The following is a 23,086-nucleotide window of genomic DNA, read 5'->3' as shown; positions in this document are numbered from 1 at the left end:
CCAAGCTTTGATTAATCACCCCCATTGTGAGTATAGTTACAGAGGTCTTTCAACAAGGACTTTTTCTTTTCTTTTCTTTTTTTTTTGTTTGCAATATCACATTGAGAATATTTTTTTTCTCAACAAGCCAAGGCCTTCTTCCTTGGTGATAGGGTTACTGACTTTCCCGAAAGCTAACTTCGCACAATCTAGAACACAGATAGTAGCATAGCACGAATGGCCTAAATAAAACTATGAAACAATTTGATGGAGTAAGAAAAGTTGAAGAACAGTATCCTTAAAAGCACTTATGATCAAATTTTATCAAAAACCCCAGAAAAGAGGCAAGAATAAAGTCATGGATTACACATGAAGAGACTAAAAAATCAGCTGATATGAGAGTCTAATACCCTTTTCAGACTTGCATCCAAATCCCGGGTTGATGCACATGAACGCAAATCAACCTGGGACTTTGGTATGTCTGAATGCAAAAGAACCGAGGCTAAGTCCCGGGTCTGCGACCCTTTTCCTGACCAAGGTCATTGAGATCAGACCCGGGAATTTGACTGCTTGCTTGACCCGGCAATTTCCTGGGTCTGATGTCTGAAAGGGGTATTAAATATTAATGAACGTGCCTGCCACCTTCAACGAACAAAATTTCCCTACCAAATGTGTTTAAATAGAGGAACTAGGAACATGAAAAGCCTCACTGCATTCCAAAACAGTTTTATAGTCTAATTTTGTGGCCAGTAAATGTGCTTGTGCATTATGTGTAATGTGCGTGTGCATTATGTGTAATGTGCACGTGCATTATGTGTGTTTCTGAACAATGAATTAGTGATTGTTTCAAGATGGATTTATTTTCTGAGCTTTACCGTAGAACACTCTTAGTTGATTTTGCTGTATGTGCAAGTACAGTATGTGTGCAGGTCACAATGTGTATATTTGTCACTGAAGCTGTCCAGTGTATGTATGCTGTGTATTTAGCTCACCTAGGTTGGTAAAGTTTTCCGCCGTGCTCCCAGCTCCACACCACAGTGTCCCGGGCATCATCCAGCTGCGTTTATGCCTGGACTGGTATTTCTCTCCACTTACACTATATAAAGCAGACAGGTAAAGCAATGCCACTAGCCAGCAGGTTCTCTGCAGCATGGTTCTAGCCAAATGTGTGACACTGGAGATCCACAGACCCTATGTACACTGCACAGACAAGGATCTCCGGAATAGACATATACAGCAATGCTGGTATAAACTGTACAAAATATCTGCCATACAATAATAGTCCACAGAGCTCACACAGCTCTACAACATCTGCATCATTACTGCTCATGAACCCAGGCAACTGCAGTGTTATGTAGCAGGCATAATTACTACCTCTCATGAATTAGAGGACAGCTGTAGATGATGCTTTTATAGTAGTTTAAGAGATATGAGGTAATGTGTAATATAGTGGTTTCCCTGCCCACAATGTCACCCTATTCCCTTGTGATTTTTTTTTTTTTATTAACTGTTTCAGTCCTGGGTGATGACATTCAGGCAGTTGATTAGCAGGTGCTCTCTTATTTTGATTTGCACTTAGAATTAAAGAAGATTCACACCCACAACATAAATCTAGTATTCAACAGTATTCATGGGCGGATTGGGAATAAAAAGCGGCCCTGGAAAAATTTGTTCTAGTGGCCCCACATGGACAGCACCAGAGGTGTAAGGTCTAGCCATGGGTTCCGGTATGAATGGTCGACCATGTTATGGTCGACAGTCATTAGGTCGACCACTATTTGTCGACATTGACATGGTCGACATGGACACATGGTCGACACATGAAAATAGTCGACACATGAAAGGTCGACACATGAAAATGTCGACATGAGTTTTTTTACTTTTTTTGGTGTCGTTTTTTGCGTAAAGTGACTGGGAACCCCAATTAGTGCACCGCGTCCCCTCGCATGGCTCGCTTCGCCCGCCATGCTTCGGGCATGGTGCCTTCGCTCCGCTGCCACTTCGCTCGGCACAGATTACCGTTCCAATCGTAGTCCACGTGGATCGTAAAGTATGGAAAAGTTCCCCAAAAGTAAAAAAAGTAAAAAACTCATGTCGACCTTTTCATGTGTCGACCTTTCATGTGTCAACCATTTTCATGTGTCGACCATGTGTCCATGTCGACCATGCCAATGTCGACCAATAGTGGTCGACCTAATGACTGTCGACCATAACATGGTCGACCATGTGAACGGATACCCTAGCCATGGGCCATGGCAGCAGCACCCTCCCCCCAAGACTTTCCAGATAGTGGACATGTCTAGCATCAAGGGGAAGTTAAAAGGAAATAAAATTAAATATTATGAGCACATTATATGATACACCTTTAGAATTTAGGAAACTATATAATTCTTTAGAAGGATATATTTTCTTGCTTATTACACCAACCGTATCCCAATCACTATTCACTCAATCTTATATGTCAGCCAAGCAGGCAGACAGAGCATACACTAGATCATCTGCAATCACAGACTAAGTGGCAAAGTCATTTTCATATATGCAAATTGTTTTGCATCTTATTCATTATATCTATAAATAAGGGGTGTGGTATGGTATGCCGGCAGTCGGGCTCCCGTCGACCAGCATACCGGCGCCGGAAAAGCCCGACCGCCGGCTTACCAACAGTGTGGCGAGCGCAAATGAGCCCCTTGCGGGCACGGTGGCGTGCTACGCGCGCCACACTATTTTATTCTCCCTCCAGGGGGGTCGTGGACCCCCACGAGGGAGAATAAGTGTCGGTATGCCGGCTGTCGGGATTCCGGCGCCGGTATACTGTGCGCCGGTATCCCGACAGCCGGCATACTAAAGACCACCCATAAATAAGACCACACGTCCTCAAACAAAACAGGCCCCACGGGTGCGTGGGCCCACCGGGAATCTTCCCTGTGAGCCCTATGGCCAATCCGCCTCTGACAGTATTTAACTCTGTTAATTATAAATGTTATTTGGAACCTCTGATACACCATTCTCCGTATGTGTCACTAAAGATACAATGAGTGGTTGGCGAGGAATGCACAGCACATATGTGCCCCTAGTGTATTATATACCCCCGCATACATATAAAATATACTTATGGATTTGCTGACCTCATTTCAGACATTATTCAAAGTACAGTTTTGTACCTCTGCAGCATTCAGTCACTGCATTTCTCTGACTACATCATGTACCTGCCTCCATTAGTACAGGGCTTGACATTTTTTTTCTAAAATCTAGGAGCTATCTTAAAAGTATAGAAGCCAGATCATCATCCCAACCAAAATTCTATAGCCTTCAACAAAACATGCCCGTTTAATCGGACCAAGCCACATTCCTATTACTTGCATCCAATTCCACAGGAAATGGCGGCGCGCACAGTCTCAGCGGCTCGGAGCTCCACAAATTGCATAGGGAAGCTGATTCTGGTGGTCGCTGTCCTGCTGGGGTCTGAAGCGGCAGGTCGATTCCATTCTGCCCGGCTGGAGCTGCTCGCTATTCGTGATCAAGCGGCGAGCAGCAGGGGAGAGACGTGACAGGCAGGAAAAAGCTGGGAAGCGATACCTGGCCCGGCAGTGTCCCAGTCAATGTCCCCGGCAACATCCCCGGCAGATGATGTCATCTCCCGCGGCTGTGGAATGAGCCGGGGAGAGCCACGTCTGCGGGCAGGGGAAGCGGTGCATGGCCGAGCAGCATCCCAGGCGCATACTTGGTAGATGGTAATATCTCCTGCGGCCGCAGTCATGGAGAAAGTTAGCGGGGCAGAGAGAATAAGCATTATGAATATGAAGGTGGGAACCTGTGGCCAGATGGTGGAGGAGAAGGCTCTGCCTGTGTAGTGCCGAGGAGGAAAAGGCACCCATGACGGGTCGGGAACGAGACAAAAGCGGGGTAAGAGGGCAGGATTACTGGAGAGGTGGAAGAAGTCCCCTTTTAGCCCCCCTTGCCAAGTATTTTTCTGGCTAATGTCTGTTCCCTGACCAACAAAGTGGACCAACTGCTGCTTAGACTCTCTAGCAGCAACATTATGAGTTCATGCTCCTTGGTAGTTTTGACTGAGATTTGGCTTACTGACAGTATTCCGGACTCGGCTGTCCAGCTCCCTGATAGATCTATGTTTAGAGCGGACAGATCAGTCTCCTCTGGTAAACGGAGAGGAGGTGCTCTGTGTATCTATATTAATAATAACTGGTGCACAGACTCGGGATCCGGTCTGTAGGTCGACCAGACTTAAATTGACATTGTCTAGGTCGACATCTATTGGTCGACAGTAAGTATGTCGACGTGGTTTATTGATCGACAGGGACTCTAGGTCAACATGTACTAGGTCGACATGACAAAAGGTCGACATGAGATATTTAAAAAAAAAATTGCTTTTTTTAACTTTTCATACTTCACGATCCACGTGGACTACAATTGGGAACGGTAACCGAGCGCATCGGTAGCGGAGCGAGGCACCGTGCCCAAAGCATGGCGAGCGAATACGGTGCATTAATTGAGGTTCCAAGACACTCTACGAAGAAAACGTCACCCAAAAAATGTAAAAAAAACCATGTCGACATTTTTTCATGTTGACCTAGTACATGTCGACCTAGAGTCCCTGTCGACCTATAAACCATGTCGACGTACTTACTGTCGACCAATAGTGGTCAACCTAGACACTGTCGACCTAAGTGTATTCTATCTAACATACCACACCCCAAAGTCATTGTTCTCTGGAGCTGGAATGTCTGATGTTGAAGTGCAGGCCTTTTTATTTACCTCGGGAATTCTCTGCTATAATAGTGACTGCGGTTTATATTCCACCACAGGCTGTTGTCAAGGATGACCTGGAGATTCTTTATAATGAGATTCTTTATAAAGGAAAGATTTTTTAGTTAACAGGCCACACCCAACAAGTGAGATCGGGCAATTTAACGTCAACTATTTCTAACATTTTCAAAAAGGCAGGGGTTTATCCGGAGGGAGTTTTTTTTAGTAGCTGGTGATTTTAACAAAGCAAATTTAAAGTCTGTATTACTGAAATTTTATAAAAATGTATTTGCTCCGACAAGGGGTGATAATATTCTTGATCAAGTTTTTAGTAGTGTTAAGCAGGCATATAAAACTATCATGTGTCCCCATGTTGGGTTTTCTGACCATATGTCTATGTATCTTATTCCCTCGTATATTCCATTGTTGAAACAAAGGAAAGTGGAAAGTAGATCTGTTTGTGTATGGCCGGAGGATGCTATGTCTATGTTTTGAGATTGGGAATTATTTATTTCTCAGTCTGTTGAAAACTCACAGGTTAATATTGACCATCTAGCTTCAGCAGTACTCTCATACATGTACTAGTACATTGGGAATGTTACCATCATGAAGAGTATTAAGCAGTTTCCGAACAAGAAGCCGTGGATGAACGGCGAGGTGCGTTCATTACTGCATGCTAGAAACCAAGCCTTTAAGGCTAATGATCAGTATATAGAGAATCTAGATCAACCCTGAAAAAGGGGATTATAAAGGCAAAAATGTATTATTTAGCAAAGATTGAGTCTAGGTTTGAGAATGATTTAGACTCCTTTCATTTTGAAGCGTTTTGAGAGGTTAGTTTTATTATGTATGAAAATATACATTCCCCCAGATTTTGATAGATATCAATGTGCATACAGACAAAAGAGGTCAACAGAAGATGCATTACTTTCTGTTGTTCACTACTCTCTTTGTCATCTAGAGAGGCTTAATTTATATGTAAGAATTCTTTTAATCGATTATAGTTCAGCATTCAATACTATCCCCTCTAGTGTTTTGACTCCGAAATTGTGCAAGCTTGGGTTTCCTGCCATCTTGTGCAATTGGGTCTTAGATTTTTTAGTTAACAGGCCACACACAACAAGTGAGATCGGGCAATTTAACGTCAACTATTTCTAAAATTAGTACCGACACTCAACGAGGATGTGTCTTGAGCCCTTTTTTATTTTCACTTTTCACGTATGACTGTGCCTCCATGTTTGAATCAAATTTAATTGTAAAGTTTGCCGATGATACGACAGTGGTGGGATTTATATTGGATGGAGATGAGACTATGTTTCGAGAGGAGGTGGATAGGTTGGTCAGTTGGGGTAAGGTAAATAGCCTATTGCTAAATAAAAAAAAAGACCAAAGAAATCATTATTGATTATATTATTTTAGAAAAACAAATAGATCTAACCTTTTGCCATTAACTATTTATAATTTGGAGGCCGAAAGGGTAAAATGTTTTAAACTATTGGGCACTATTATTACTGATGATTTGACCTGGAGTTCTAATGTTTTATAGATGGTTAAGAAGGCGTAACAGCATGAGTATTTCCTGAGGAAATTGAAGGCGGCTAGCCTGTCTAAAAAACATTTATTGAATTTTTATCATTGTGTAATTGAAAGTATTTTAACTTATTGCATTTCTGTTTGGTACGGTAATTGTACCTCAGCGAATCGTAAGCAGTTGGAACGAGGGAATATCATTGGCACTGAATTGCCTACAATAGAGGCGGTATATATTAAGTATAGCATGAGGAAAGGAAATGGCATCTTAAAGGATTGTGAACATCCATACCACAGTCTGTTTGCTCTGCTTCCTACAAAAAAGGCGTTTCCGCTGTATTAAATCCAGAACCTCACGGTTCAGAAACAGTTTTTTTCCTTCAGTCATAGTTAGGATGAACTTGACTGGGGAGTTCTAATACCTATTCTGTTCTGACTGATATGCATATGTGGTTGCTCCGGATGAAATTTCGTTGTTCTGTACAATATTTTTATTGTTTGATCAATAACAAATAAAGTATTTATCTTTATCTTTTATCAGGTCCGTCTTAACAGCAGTGTGGGCCCCTGGGCACAACAATACACTGGGGCCCCTACCCATCCTCCAGCGGTAGGGGTTGGGGGTACTATCAGCGGCAGCTTTGATGTCCCGTGTGCGGTAGGGGGTGTTCTATCTTCAGCTCAGCATGTAGGACCTGGAGCAGTAATTTCTGCTAATTAATCCTTTACTGTACAGATGCGGCGGAGGGAACACTAAACTGTATAAGGGGGCATTGGGCTGAATGAAGGGGCCCGGTTACATGACGTCCAGGGTGGTAGGGGGTGTTTAATATGGAGGGGTGGATAGTGGAGTGGGCTTAATATTCACCATTTTCCAGTGGGTGGGTAGCTTGCTTGACTGCAGATATCTCCAGTTCCTGGAAATAGATTTCTTACCTTTGAATGGGATAAAAACACTAAAGAGTCTCATGTTTCAGGAGGTACTAGGGACTTGGGGATCAGAGTTCAGAAGCCAGAGCAATCCACCGGCGAAAATATAAAACTGCATATTAGGCATGCAGAGCTGTAGCAGGGACCAGCTGCTGGAAGGCTGATATCTCTGGTTTTGGGTATAGTAGAGACAAGCTGCCAGTATTCACCAAAAGGGGAGAGTCACAGCTTTAGGATTATACCTTCAGAAAAACTATAAGTCAAACAGAATCCAAGATATCTGGCTGGGAAGAGCAATTAACAGGCTTGGATGGGGACCACTGCTTTGAAGTCGGATGTCTCTGGTTCCCCTGGCTCGATTTTCAAAAATCTGGTACCCCTGAAAAGAGGGGACCGTCAGCTATGAGCCTACGGCCCTTATACTCCTGGGACCCTTGGGCAAGTGCCCATTGAGCCCATACGAAAAGACGACCCTGTCCTTTATAGTATGCTACATATTAGGGCACCCAGTTTATAGTAAGTCACACAGCGGCCATTCCCCATGTTCTGCCCACAAACAGCATCATATTTTCTCCCATCACGCCCCCTTTGACGTGCCATCCATGCGCCCTGCTGCGCCGACCTGGCTGCCTCCTCCCATTGGTGGCAGCCAGAATGTTAGCAAGTATGCCACAGGCACGCCTGCCACTCCCTAGTTTTGCCCCTGGTCTCCACTAGATCACCAAGGCTCTGCAGTGATTGTAAGTAGATAGAGAAGTTCAGGCTTGCCCGCATGGCGCTGTGAGAAGGCAGCAAGAGGACTAGCAATTTCCCGATCTGCAATGAATCAGGCCATGGACAGCATGGCTTAGTACAGGCCTGCATTAAGATGTTACAGTGCTGCCTGCCCTCCTGTACCTCGGGGTCTCCTCCATTTGCTCTGGCACCTTCAGAGTCTGCATGCCAGTCTGTGGAGCCCAACACCACTGTCTCTTCCCGTGTACAGGCTGCCAGCTTGAGAGGGGTGGCTGTCCACCAGCACCATTGAGTGGGATTACCAAAGACCTCCCTCTTATTTGAATGTTATGCTGTCTGCCTCCTGGGTTGGTGTGGGTTGTGACCGGGTAGCTGGTACTCGCAAATGGGGCAGGACGCATTTCATCAGTTAAAGAATGGGCAGGGCACAGGGCCCCAATAAAATAGCCTAGCGTGAACACTAATTAATGCCAAATATTTTGTATGTAAAATCCATCTATAGTGCAACATCTATGACTCAGAAATGATGGGATGCTGTTACTAGAGGGTGAGTAAACTAGCATGTCATTACTGTCTACTTGTGCTTATAGCTATATATGTGTGTAGATATACAGATATATGTAATACCATTGGAAAAGGGCAGACATACGAATAAAAACAACCAGTCATGCTCCTCACACTTTCTACTATGATGAAAAATGAAATTCCATTGGCTGCAGTTGGACAGCTATGCTATAAGGTTAATGTTATTATCTAGGCCTCAGGTGACAGTTTACTGTATACAGCCTGCTAACATAGATGCTCTGCCACTCCTAAAGCTGCTGCTGATACTCGGCAGTCTCTATCTGGTTCTAGCACAATGGCCATAATCTATTTCAGTGGGCTGTATGCAAGGGTTGTAGCAAGGGCCGTTCCCACTCCAACTCAGCCCAGCAACCTGTCTGGCTGCTCTGCTGCCCATCCCATTACCTGCAGGTCACTGCCCCGGGTACCCTTGTGTCCCCACAGTTTCTTCCTATCTGCACCAGTGGCTACACCAACCATGATGTCAGCATGGTACTAGTAGTGCACTGGGGGAGGAGACGACAATGCACACTTTGCCGGTAGCCAAGGACAGGAGCAACGGGAGGTCTGAGCCCAGCCTTGCTAGCTGACAAGCAGTGTGAGTAAAAATAAAAGGATATGAGTAAATCATTAATTATAATATGTAAAGGGTGATGGTGAATTATTCAGTATATTAAACTACTTGTGGGGTGATATTAAATATATAATAAAAGGGATGTGGGTGATGGTAAGGGGATCTTTATATATATATATATATATATATATATACATACACATACATACATACATACATACATACATAGTGCATCGGGAAAGTATTCACAGCGCTTCACTTTTTCCACATATTATGTTACAGCCTTATTCCAAAATGGAATACATTAATTTTTCCCCTCAGAATTCTACACACAATACCCCATAATGACAACGTGAAAATTTATTTTTTTCCGTTTTTTGTAAATTTATTCAAAATAAAAAACTAAGAAATCACATGTACATAAGTATTCACAGCCTTTGCAATGCAGCTCAAAATTTAGCTCAGGTGCATCCTGTTTCCACTGATCATCCTTGAGATGTTCCTACAGCTTAATTGGAGTCCACTTGTGGCAAATTAAGTTGATTGGACATGATTTGGAAAGGCACACACCTGTCTATATAAGGCCCCACATTTGACAGAGCATGTCTGAGCACAAACCAAGCATGAAATCAAAAGAATTGTCTGTAGACCTCCGAGACAGGATTGTCTCGAGGCACAAATATGGGGAAGGGTACAGAAAAATATCTGCTGCTTTGTAAATGGAAGAAGTTCGGAACCATCGGGACTCTTCCTAGAGCTGTCCATCCGTCTAAACTGAGCGATCGGGGGAGAATGTACCTAGTCAGGGTGGTGACCAAGAACCCGATGGTCACTCTGTCAGAGCTACAGCATTCCTCTGTGGAGAGAGGAGAACCTTTTAGAAGGATAACCATCTCTGCAGCAATCCACTAATCAGGCCTGTATGGTAGAGTGGCCAGACGGAAGCCACTCCTTAGAAAAAGCACATGGCAGCCCGCCTGGAGTTTGCCAAAATGCACCTGAAGGACTCTCAGACCATGAGAAACAAAATTTTCTGGTCTGATGAGCCAAAGATTGAACTCTTTGACGTGAATGCCAGGCACTGCTCATCACCAGGCCAATACCATCCCTACAGTGAAGCATGGTGGTGGCAGCTGTGGGGATGTTTTTCAGCGGCAGGAACTGGGAGACTAGTCAGGATAGAGGGAAAGATGAATGCAATGTACAGAGACATCCTGGATGAAAACCTGCTGCAGAACGCTCTTGACCTCCGACTGGGGCGACGGTTCATCTTTTAGCAGGACAACGACCCTAAGCACACAGCCAAGATATCAAAGGAGTGGCTTCAGGACAACTCTGTGAATGTCCTTGAGTGGCTCAGCCAGAGCCCAGGCTTGAATCTGATTGAACATCTCTGGAGAGATCTGAAAATAAGATTTTAAACCTACCGGTAAATCTTTTTCTCCTAGTCCGTAGAGGATGCTGGGGACTCCGTAAGGACCATCGGGTATAGATGGCTCCGCAGGAGACATGGGCACTTTAAGACTTTAGAATGGGTGTGCACTGGCTCCTCCCTCTATGCCCCTCCTCCAGACCTCAGTTAGGACTGTGCCCAGAGGAGACTGACAGTACGAGGAAAGGATTTTTGTTAATCTAAGGGCGAGATACACACCAGCCCACACCATACACACCGTACAACATGGTATATACTAAACCAGTTAACAGCATGAACAACAGCATCAGCCCGAGACTGATCTCAACTATAACATAACCCCAGGCCCGGCGCTACCCGCTCAGCGAAGGGATGCAGTGCAGGGAGGCGCTGGGACGGAGAGGCGCTCCCCCTGCTCTGCATTCCTTCCCTGCTGCGCCGTCCTGTCCCCACTGCTGCTGCTGTGCCTGTATGACAGGCACTGGCAGCGGCGCTTGTAGCATTAAAATCCTCCCTCCGCTCCCCTCCCCTCACCTGTGTGACAGGACAGCGCTGTGTATGGGACAAAAGGGGACGGAGCTACACGGGACGGAAGGGTTGGGGCTAAACTGGACCGAAGGGGGCGGAGCTACACGGACCAGGCTGCTATAGTGTACAGACTCAGAGGGAGACTGGCTTAGGTAAGTGAAGGGTGAGAGGGAAGTGTGTGTGTGGTATGTCTGTGTGCGTTTATGTGTGCTTTAAGGACGCTACTACAGGGGGGGCATTACGTGTAACGTCGCTACTAATGGGGGGGCCATTACGTGTAACAACGCTACTAATGGGGGGGCCATTACGTGTAACAACGCTACTACTAGGGGGGTCATTACGTATGAGGATGATACTACTACTTGGGGGGGGGCATTATGTATAGGATGCTACTATTAGTTGGGGGGCATTACATATAACAATACTACTACTACTTGGGGGGCCTTACGTATAAGGACGCTACTACTACTGGGGGTGCACTATGTATAAGGATGCTACTACTACTGGGGGGGCATTATGCATAAGGACGCTACTACTACTTGTGGGGCATTACGTATAAGATGAATAAGATTGTGCTACATTGTGGCGTAATTTTGAATGGGGGTACTATTGTGTGGCTATGCCCCTTACTTGTGAGACCACATCCCTTTTCCCGGTGCGCGCCAAAGGAATATGGGAGGGCGCAAATTTATAGTTTGCAGGGGGGCGCCGAACACCCTAGCACCGGCCCTGCATAACCCTTATGTAAGCAACAACTATATACAAGCCTTGCAGAATTTTTCCGCACTGGGACGGGCGCCCAGCATCCTCTACTGACTAGGAGAAAAAGATTTACCGGTAGGTTTTTTTTTTCTTTTAAATAAAACGATCAGCTCATGAGATGAGTTAGTTTACTTTCCTTTAAACAGGCCGACCCTCGTGACAGGGACAGAGGAATCCTCTGTGATATGTAAAACATTTTTTTTATTGCAATAATCATATATTGAATACTTTCGCGACCCATGGGTGCAAACTTGCATCATCCTAGTCGACACTGGAGTCGGAATCCGTGTCGGTATCAGTGTCTGCTAACTGGGTAAAGGGACGTTTATGTGACCCTGAAGGGTCCTGGGACACAGTAAAAGCCATGGGTTAATTCCCTGCTTGTCTTTGGACTCTGCTTTGTCCAATCTGTAATAAAGCCACATTAGCATTCAAAACATTCCATATGTCCACCCAATCAGGTGTCGGCTGTGCCGACGGAGACACCACCACCATCTGCTCTGCATCCTCCCTAGACAAGCCTTCCGCTTCAGACATGTCGACTCACACGTACTGACACCCCCACACACACTGGGATAGATAAATATGGGGACTGACCCACAATAAGGCCCTTTGGAGAGACAGAGAGAGAGTATGCCAGCACACACCCAGCGCCACAATATACTGAAACCAAGGTCCAAGCCTAAATAGCGCTTTATATATATAAATATATGTACAATCTGCACCAAATAAATGTGCCCCCCCCCCCCCCCCCCCCCCTCGTTTTTGTCCCCTGTTATTGTTCAGCAGGGGAAAGTCCGGGAACACTTCTCTGCAACATGCTGTGGAGAAAATGGCGCTGGTTAATGCTGGAGGATCAAGCCCCGCCCCCTCGACGTCGGGCTTCGGTCCAGCTCAATTTCTTTATACTGGTGGGGATTTTATACTATACTGCCTCCGCAGTATCTGAGACCTGTGCCAGTGCTGTTTTTGAGGTAATAATTGCTGCCCAGGGCACCCCCCCTGCGCCCTGCACCTGTACAGTGCCTTCTGTGTGTGTGTGTGTGTGTGTGTGTTGGGAGCAATGGCGCGCAGCGTTACCGCTGCGCGTGTACCTCATTGAAGATCTGAAGTCTTCTGCCGCCTTTGAAGTTTTCTTTCTTCTCATACTCACCCGGCTTCTATCTTCTGGCTCTGTGAGGAGGACGGCGGCGCGGCTCCGGGACGAACGGCGAGGGTAAGACCTGCATTCCGACCCTCTGGAGCTAATGGTGTCCAGTAGCCTAAGAAGCAGAGCCTATCATTTAAGTAGGTCTGCTTCTCTCCCCTCAGTCCCACGATGCAGGGAGCCTGTTGCCAGCAGTTCTCCCTGAAAATAAAAAACCTAACAAAAGTCTTTTCAGAGAAACTCAGTAGAGCTCCTCTGCAGTGCATCCAGTCTCCACTGGGCACAGGATCTAACTGAGGTCTGGAGGAGGGGCATAGAGGGAGGAGCCAGTGCATACCCATTCTAAAGTCTTAAAGTGCCTATGTCCCCTGCGGAGCCGTCTATACCCCATGGTCCTTACGGAGTCCCCAGCATCCTCTAGGACGTAAGAGAAAATGGCTGTGCACCAACGCTTCCCATCCAACCTGATGGAGCTTGAGAGGTGCTGCAAAGAGGAATGGGTGAAACTGCCCAAAGATAGGTGTGCCAAGTTTGTGCATTATATTCAAAAAGACTTGAGGCTGTAATTGCTGCCAAAGGTACATCAACAAAGTATTGAGCAAAGGCTGGGAATACTTATGTACATGTGATTTCTTATTTTTTATTTTTAATAAATTTGCAAAAATCTCCAAAACACTTTTTATTCACATTGTCACTATGGGTTATAGGCCCTCATTCCGAGTTGATCGCTAGCTGCTTTCGATCGCAGCGCGGCGATCAGGCAAAAAAGGGTCAATTCTGCGCATGCGTATGGTACGCAGTGCGCATGCGCAACGTTCTTTCACACAAAACTATGCAGTTTCACACAAGGTCGAGCGACGCTTTTCAGTCACTCTGCTGATTGGTGAGTGATTGACAGGAAAGGGGCGTTTCTGAGTGGTAACTGAGCGTTTTCCGGGAGTGTGCTAAAAAATGCAGGCGAGTCATGTAAAAACGTAGGCGTGCCTGGAGAAACGGGGGAGTGGCTGGCAGGACGTAGGGCGTGTTTGTGACGTCAAAGCAGGAACTAAACTGTCTGCAGTGATCGTAAGGTAGGAGTAGGTTTGGAGCTACTCAGAAACGGCATGATATTTTTTCCGAGCAGTTCTGCTAACCTTTCGTTCGCACTTCTGCTAAGTTAAGATACACTCCCAGAGGGAGGCGGCTTAGCGTTTGCACTGCTGCTAAAAGCAGTTAGCGAGCGATCACGAGTTGCATTGCTCCCTCACAGCACTGAGGTTATTGGTTCAATTCCCCCACTCCACTGTGTGAAGTTTGTATATTCTCCCCGTACTTGCGTGAGTTTCCTCTGGGTACTCTAGTTTCCTCCCACAATCCAAAAATATACTGATAGGTTAATTGGTTGGCAACTAAAAATTTACCTTATTGTGTAAATGTTTGCATGTACATGTGTTTTGGGCAGACTAGGTGGGCCAAGTGGTTCTTATCTGCTGTCAAATTCTTGTTTAGATTAAGTTTCTAAATGATTCCTGTCTAATGCTACAGTACATACACTTTAGCATAGCAAGTTCAAGGCATAGATTCAATAAGATAGATATGCATTTTCCATCGGTGCTGTATATTTGCCTTGGAGAGACCCAAGGCAAAGCGGTCTTTGTATTAAGGGGTCTATTTACAAAGCCTTGGAGAGTGATAAAGTGGATGGAGATAAGGGCCCTCATTCCGAGTTGTTCGCTCGGAGATTTTCATCGCATCGCAGTGAGAATTCTCTTAGTGCGCATGCGCAATGTTCGCACTGCGACTGCGCCAAGTAACTTTACTATGAAGAAAGTAAGTTTACTCACGGCTTTTTCATCGCTCCGACGTTCGCATTGTGATTGACAGGAAATGGGTGTTACTGGGCGGATGCACGGCGTTTTAGGGGCGTGTGGCTGGAAACGCTACCGTTTCCGGAGAAAACGCAGGAGTGGCCGGGGAAACGGTGGGTGTGCCTGGGCGAACGCTGGGTGTGTTTATGACGTCAGCCAGGACCGAAAAGCACTGAACTGATCGCACAGGCAGAGTAAGTCTGAAGCTACTCAAAAACTGCTAACTCGTTTGTAATCGCAATATTGCGCATACATCGGTCGCACATTTAAGAAGCTAAGATTCACTCCCAGTAGGCGGCGGCTTAGCGTGTGTAACTCTGCTACATTCGCCTTGCGAGCGATCAACTCGGAATGAGGGCCAAGGTACCAGCTAATCTGCACCTAACTGCCATGTTACAGGCTGTGTTTGAGAAATGACAGGAGCTGATCAGCTGGTACTTTATCTCTCCCCACGTTATCACTGTACAAGACTTAGTACACCTGCCCCTTTATCTCTCTCCACTTTAACAGTTTCGTAAGGGCCCTACACAGTGGCGTAACTAGAAGTTTTTCTCCCCCAAGACAAAAAATTATTCTGCGCCCCCCCCCCCCCCCCCAATCCCCCAGCCCCCATAATTGGCACCATGAAAGGGACAAACATGCGCGCGCCGCCAAAAAGGGTGTGTGGCTTCGTTGGAATGGGCGTGGCTTTGCATAAAGGGGCGTGGTATTGCAGGAAAAGACTTCCTTATACCCCAGTTTTGCAACCTGCACGCCCAGACGTTAGCCACCACTGGAAAGAAAAATAATCCTGATTCATGCCCCTTACATTATTTGTCATTTTTCCTCCTTATAGTAATGCCCAGTATACATTATGCCACATACTGCAATGGCCCTTAGACATTATTCCACGCACAATAATGCACATGACACAATATGCACACACCATAATGCCCCAGACACATTATGCCACACACCGTAATGCCTGTGACACATTATGCCACACACCGTAATGCCTGTGACACATTATGCCACACACCGTAATGCCTGTGACACATGACGACAGGAATCGCAAAGCCCGTTATACATTATGCTACACACTGCAATGCCCCTGATACATTATAGCACATACAATGTCTGTGACACATTATGCCACACACCGTAATGCCTGTGACACATTATGCCACACACCGTAATGCCTGTGACACATGACGACAGGAATCGCAATGCCCGTTATACAATATGCTACACACTGCAATGCCCCTGATAGATTATAGCACATACAATGCCTGTGACACATTATGACACACACTGCAATGACCCTGAGACATTATACAACATACCACAATGCCCGTGATATAGTATACAACACACAGTAATGCCCGACACATTATGACACATACCGCAATGTCCGTGATACATTATGCCACACACTGCAATGACCCTGAGACATTATACCACATATCACAATGCCCGTGATATAGTATACCATACACCATAATACCTGTGACACATACCGCAATGCCCGTTATACATTATGCCACACTGCAATGCCCCTGAGACATTATACCACATACCACAATGCACGTGATATAGTATGCCACACACCGTAATGCCTGTGACACATTATGACACACACCGCAATGTCCGTGATACATTATGCCACACACCGTAATGCTCATTACACATTAAGTCCTACAGTAAGGCTTCTAATTACTTTTAAATTACCTGCTCGTTGCCAGGGGTTTCATGCTCTTGGTTCCATGCACGGTGCCAGGGGTTTTCATGCTCAGGGTGTCATGCTCGTTGCCAGGAGTTTCATGCACTGGGTGTCATGCTCGTTGCTAGGGGGTAGTGCTTGTTGCTAGGGCTGTGCTACCAGTGCCACATATGTCCCCAGTGCCACATATTCCCCCACGGTGCCAGGTACTCACATGCCCCCAGTGCCAAATATAGCCCCCCCCTCCCCCAGTGCCACATATGCCCCCACAGTGCCAGGTGCTCACGTGCCCCCAGTGCCAAATATAGCCCCCCCCCATGTGCCAGGTACACATGCAGTGCCATATATCCCCCTCAGTACCCCCCCCAGTGCCATATATGCCCCCTCAGTGCCATATATGCCCCACACTTCCCCCCCAGTGCCATATATACCCCCTCAGTGCCCCCCCAGTGCCATATATGCCCCCTCAGTGCCCCCTGTGCCATACATGCCCCCTCAGTGCCATATATGCCCCCTCAGTGCCCCTGTGCCATACATGCCCCCTCAGTGCCATATATGCCCCCTCAGTGCCCCCTGTGCCATACATGCCCCCTCAGTGCCATATATGCCCCCTGTGCCATACATGCCCCCTCAGTGCCATATATGCCCTCAGTGCCATATATGCCCCCTGTGCCATACATGCCCCCTCAGCGCCATATATGCCCCCTCAGTGTCCCCTGTGCCATACATGCCCCCTCAGTGCCATATATGCCCCCTGTGCCATACATGCCCCCTCAGTGCCATATATGCCCTCAGTGCCATATATGCCCCCTGTGCCATACATGCCCCCTCAGTGTCCCCCCCTCGCTGCTGTGAAGGAGGGCACAGCGCGCGCCTCTCTCATGTCCTTCCTGCATCTTCGTCTCTCTGGTCTAATAAAGGAAGTGCCGGTTCGTGAGCCAATCAGAGCTCACGAACGGCACTTCCATTATTAGACCAGACGGACGGAGACGCAGGATGGACACTGGAGAGGCGCGCGCGGCGCGCTGTGCTCTCCGTGTCCCGTTACAGCAGGGAGGGAGAGGAGACAGCAGACTGACATGCGGACGCTCGTCCGCATGTCAATCTGCTCTAAATCAGTGGCGGCGCCCCCGCAGCCCCTCGCCCCCAAGCAACCGCGAGGGCTGCGGGGGCAGTAGTTACGCCACTGGGCCTACACATTTAAAGATCCGCCGCCGAGCTGCCCGACGGCGGATACGGCCGACGGGCGACCCGGTGGCAGGGGAGCAGTGACGGGGGGAGTGAAGTTACTTCACTACCCCCGTCACACGGCTCCATTGAAGTGCAGGCAAATATGTACGAGATCGTCCATATTGGCCTGCATGCACAGCCGACGGGGCACCAGCGATGAACGGTATCTCGTTCATTAATGAACGAGATCATTCATATCTTTGACGATTATCGGCCAGTGTGTAGGGCGTATAAGGCTTAGTACATCTGGCCTATAAAGTGTACGTAGATAAATTACTAAGGGGTACATTTACTAAGCAGTGATAAGAACGGAGAAGTGAGCCAGTGGAGAAATTTCCCCATCAACCAGTCAGCAGCTCTGTATCATTTTATAGTATGCAAATTATAGATGTTACTTCAGTGCTGATTGGTTGCCATGGGCAACTTCTCCACTAGCTCACTTCTCCACTCTTATCACTGCTTAGTAAATGTACCCCTTAGGCACAAATATATTAAGTGTTAACAAGAGATAAATCTGAGATGCATAAGGAGAGAGAAATGACCAGCCAATCAGCTTCCTAACTGCCATGTCACAGGCTGTGTTTGAAAAATGACAGTTAGGAGCTGGTTGGCTGCTACTTTATCTCTCCTTATGTGTCTCAGAATGATCTCTTGTTAACGCTTAATAAATTTGAGCCCAAGTAACCAGCTCTGTCATTTTTCAAACACAGCCTGTAACATGGCAGTTAAGCGCTTACTGGCTGGCAGTTTATCTCCGGCCACTTTGTCTCTATGTACAGGGTCTATGTACTTAAGGCTTAGTACATAGACCCTGTAGCCTTAATATCATGGACAATGAATGTGTCCAGAGCTGCCATCAGAAAATGTGAGGCCCGGGACTGACCAAAAAAAAATTCTGCCGCACTGCTCCACCCTTATGTGATGTCAAACATTGTGACGTTACATATAAGTGGAGTGTTGTGGACCTACAGAAATCGTTTACAAGGAGCTGATGCACAGATAAAGCTTGTTTTAAAAAGTCCTTTTTGCGTATCAGCCTGCTGTTGATTCACAGACTGGTGCAGCTCTACAGGTATTGGCGGTAGGAACCAGGGGTAGGCCCCCCTCTCTGTAAGGGCCCGGAACAGCAGTCCCCAGAGTCCCCCCCTGGTGGCTGCCCTGAATGTGGCTGCTAAGAAACAAAAGAAAATATGCCTGCTCCTAGGCCCTCATTCCGAGTTGTTCGCTCGGTAAAAATCTTCGCATCGCAGCGATTTTCCGCTTAATGCGCATGCGCAATGTCCGCACTGCGACTGCGCCAAGTAAATTTGCTATGTAGTTAGGATTTTTACTCACGGCTTTTTCATCGTTCTGGCGATCGTAATGTAATTGACAGGAAATGGGTGTTACTGGGCGGAAACAGGCCGTTTTATGGGCGTGTGGGAAAAAACGCTACCGTTTCCGGAAAAAACGCAGGAGTGGCCGGAGAAACGGGGGAGTGTCTGGGCGAACGCTGGGTGTGTTTGTGACGTCAAACCAGGAACGACAAGCACTGAACTGATCGCAGATGCCGAGTAAGTCTGAAGCTACTCAGAAACTGCTACGAGGTGTGTAATCGCAATATTGCGAATACATCGTTCGCAATTTTAAGATGCTAAGATTCACTCCCAGTAGGCGGCGGCTTAGCATGAGCAAATCTGCTAAAATTCACTTGCGAGCGAACAACTCGGAATGAGGGCCCTAGTCTTTTCCTTTAATTCTCACTTTATCCATGTGTATTGCTAGTATATTGCACCGTCACAATAAATGTTTTAATACTCAGACAATGGGGGTCATTCCGAGTTGTTCGCTCGCAAGCTGCTTTTAGCAGCTTTGCACACGCTAAGCCGCCGCCTACTGGGAGTGAATCTTAGCTTATCAAAATTGCGAACGAAAGATTAGCAAAATTGCGAAAAGACACTTCTTAGCAGTTTCTGAGTAGCTTCAAACTTACTCGGCATCTGCGATCAGTTCAGTGCTTGTCGTTCCTGGTTTGACGTCATAAACACACCCAGCGTTCGCCCAGACACTCCTCCGTTTCTCCAGCCACTCCCGCGTTTTTCCCAGAAACGGTAGCGTTTTTTCACACACTCCCATAAAACGGCCTGTTTCCGCCCAGAAACACCCACTTCCTGTCAATCACACTACGATCACCAGAACGAAGAAAAAACCTTGTAATGCCGTGAGTAAAATACCTAACTGCATAGCAAATTTACTTGGCGCAGTCGCAGTGCGAACATTGCGCATGCGCAGTTAGCGGAAAAGCGCTGCGATGGGAAGAAATATACAGAGCGAACAACTCGGAATGACCCCCAATGACATTTGTTGTATACAGTACATATATTTGTTATGCTAACCATACATCAGAACAATGGTGGTCATTCCGAGTTGATCGCTTGCTAGCTGCTTTTAGCAGCATTGCACACGCTAGGCCGCCGCCCTCTGGGAGTGTATCTTATCTTAGCAGAATAGCGAACGAAAGATTAGCAGAACTGCTACTAAATATTTTGCTGCAGTTTCTGAGTAGTTCCAGACCTACTCCTGGACTGCGATCACCTCAGTCCGTTTAGTTCCTGGTTTGACGTCACAAACACGCCCTGCGTTCGGCCAGCCACTCCCCCGTTTCCCCAGCCACTCCAGCGTTTTTACCTGGCACGCCTGCGTTTTTTAGCACACTCCCTGAAAACGGCCAGTTTCCGCCCAGAAACACCCACTTCCTGTCAATCACACTACGATCACTCGAGCAATGAAAAAACGTCGCTCGAGTTTGTTTAAATCTACAAAGTTTTGTGTGAAAGTACTTAGCGCATGCACGTTGCGTACCATGCGCATGCGCATTTTTTGCCATTTTTTTACTTAATCGCTGCACTGCGAAAATCGTCAGCGAGCGATCAACTCGGAATGACCACCAATATCGTTCCAACAGCTAAGTTTTTGGCTGGTTGGAATGATAATCTGGCAGTGTGTGGGCACAAACGATAAATAATCAGTCGTTTGCTCCCACACGCTGAAAAACGGGCAGAAACGGTTGGTCCAGATAGTTGGGAAAATCAAAATCTACTAATCGTTCAGGTGAACGATAAGTAGGAGGACACTGGCCAGCAGTGTCCACCTAGTTCTGTCACCATCACTTGCCCAGGATCCCCGGCAGCAGCAACACTGTGGAGTGGGAGCCGGGAGGAGGTTCAGGGGCAGCTGCGGCATTTCATCAGTGCCTGTCACACCGGGACCTTCAGCATGGACAGCTTCGGCACTCAGCAGCATCGCTGCGTTTTCATACAGTAACCCCAGTGTAGTACTCCGGATACACAGCAATGTGTTATATGTCTAGGGCACATAAAGCAGCGTCTTGGAAAGACACAGTGTCTGCGTGGGTGCCGCGGGTATGATGCGGGTATGATGCGGGGGTGCCGCAATTGTGGTTGGGGTGCGGGGATCGTGGGTAATTTGTGGCAGTTCTGCAATGGAGCGGGGGTGCTGCAATTCCACGGGGAGGGGGGTGGGGTGGTGTGTGATAAATATGCGGGGGGTGCAGTAATCGCGGGAGGGGTGCCACTGCTGGGGGACCCAGTGTGACAGGGGCAACTCTAGAGAAGAAGGACACAGGAGGTGTCTTCTTCGTGAGAACACTCCATGGCCACCCAGTGACCCCAGTCAGTCCTATGTGAGATGCGAACAATATGCCAGCAACTCAGAAATGCTTAAAATTGCACTAAGCTGTACAAGTAGGCAGCTACAGATGCAGTTTTCTAAAAATCCAAAGCCCCATAAACAATCGGAATTGCATGCAACTCAGGATCTTAATGTTCTCTAATAGCACAGAGATCATAACACCATTTTCATGAATACTGTTCATATATTTTGACACATACACAATATTTAATTGCATGTAGGTCAAATCTATTTTGACAGCATGGGCTCTTCATATGACAACGATGGACAAGTTTGTATGCAATCCCCTTGCTAAGAGGACCCTTTATTTATTTATTTTGAACACTTGAATTGTGATTTTTATCACAATGAGTATCAATATGTAAAGCCAGCATATCCAATCTAGCAGAAAGCAGGATATTTAAAACAGTCAGGTGATATGTGTATCCATTTAACCTTATTAAAAATGGCTCCCATAAATTACACACCGGAGTAATATATCAGGCATATTGACATGGTAGCTCTTGTAATTTTTCCAGTCATGCTATTATGGTAAACATAGGGGGCAATTCAACACTCTGCGGTGTGCTTCTAAAACGGTCATGAAGGCACTCCACTAACTGAGTGAAGATTCTTTATATTAATAATTAATGGCACATTGCAGATGTCAGGTTAGCAGAGCAGCGGTGAATAGACGATGTGTACTATACAGCTTCTATTCATTGGATGCAGAGGAACTGGGGGCATGGTCAGCAGCTCACAAAGTGCTGGGCATGCCCCATAAGTGACAAAAACGGGGGCATGGCTCGTCATTGCAGTACTCCCATTAAGCCACACCCCTTTTCCAGAGACCACACCCCTTTTGGGTCATGCAGGAGTGTCCCACTTTAGATCCACTCGATGTTGGGAGGTATGCTGTTGGCCTGTAAACTTTAAAACAATGTATTTATTCAAACATACTGATACAAGACAATTTTATATACAGTACATTGAATAAACAGTAATTATTTTGTTACATTAGTTTAATGAATAAATATATTATTCCTGGTAAAAGTTCTGGATGACAGGAAAGGGAGGTGGATAAATTCTCTGGTCATAAAGTAGCTAATTAAATATTGTCTGTATATACTGTATGTACATGTTGCCTGTCAACTATGGGAGGGGTCTAGTTATTATGTACACAAACTGTGACACGTCTGGGGAAAGGGCAACCTATGCCCCCTTGACACGCAGACACACACTTAGTAAAAGTCCATGGTCTCATTATGACAGCGGTGAACACCTGAGGCATTACAAAGGTCATCTTCTTTGAAGCCAAGACCAGAAGGAAGTTTATATAATTAGATTATCTGAGACTAGTTGTGCAAAATGATAGTGGCAAAAAACAATTCAAATATGGAATAATATGAAAAGTTGGATATATTGCAGAGAAGACAAATGCATTAATATATGCAAGCATAAGGTGGAAGATGAGTATATGCAGTTGGTATAAATGAAGTACGCCATCAGGTTATATTTGGAATGTCTGCATATTCGTTTTAGTCTGCTCTATCTGCACCATAGCTTTGGCTGCGACCCCGAAGCAGCCTGGAGTAATGCCAGTGGCAGATTGTGTGAAAAGAACATACCTTTCCCGGCAGTCGAAATACAGATGCCAAATGCCTACATTGGTTGAAATGCCGGCGCCAGCATCCTGACAAGGAGCGCCATCCTGACC

General features: G+C 46.4%; 2 protein-coding genes across 2 annotated transcripts in view; one reads left to right on the top strand and one right to left on the bottom strand.

The window, feature by feature from the left end:
- Positions 1 to 23,086, top strand: part of P2RX2 (purinergic receptor P2X 2) — a 290,430-nt gene that overhangs the window by 1,932 nt on the left and 265,412 nt on the right. The gene's annotated exons all lie outside the window — the stretch shown is intronic.
- PLA2G3 (phospholipase A2 group III) overlaps positions 1 to 23,086 on the bottom strand; it is a 41,882-nt gene that overhangs the window by 5,380 nt on the left and 13,416 nt on the right. The window contains exon 2 of the mRNA XM_063941582.1: positions 972 to 1,075. Coding sequence (XP_063797652.1) covers positions 972 to 1,075 — 104 coding nt within the window. The remainder of the gene's footprint in view (positions 1 to 971; positions 1,076 to 23,086) is intronic.

The sequence above is a fragment of the Pseudophryne corroboree genome, chromosome 1 (assembly GCF_028390025.1).
Source record: "Pseudophryne corroboree isolate aPseCor3 chromosome 1, aPseCor3.hap2, whole genome shotgun sequence".
NCBI lineage: Eukaryota > Metazoa > Chordata > Amphibia > Anura > Myobatrachidae > Pseudophryne > Pseudophryne corroboree.
Note: the sequence above shows the minus strand (reverse complement) of the source record. Positions and strands in the feature narration are given on the sequence as shown.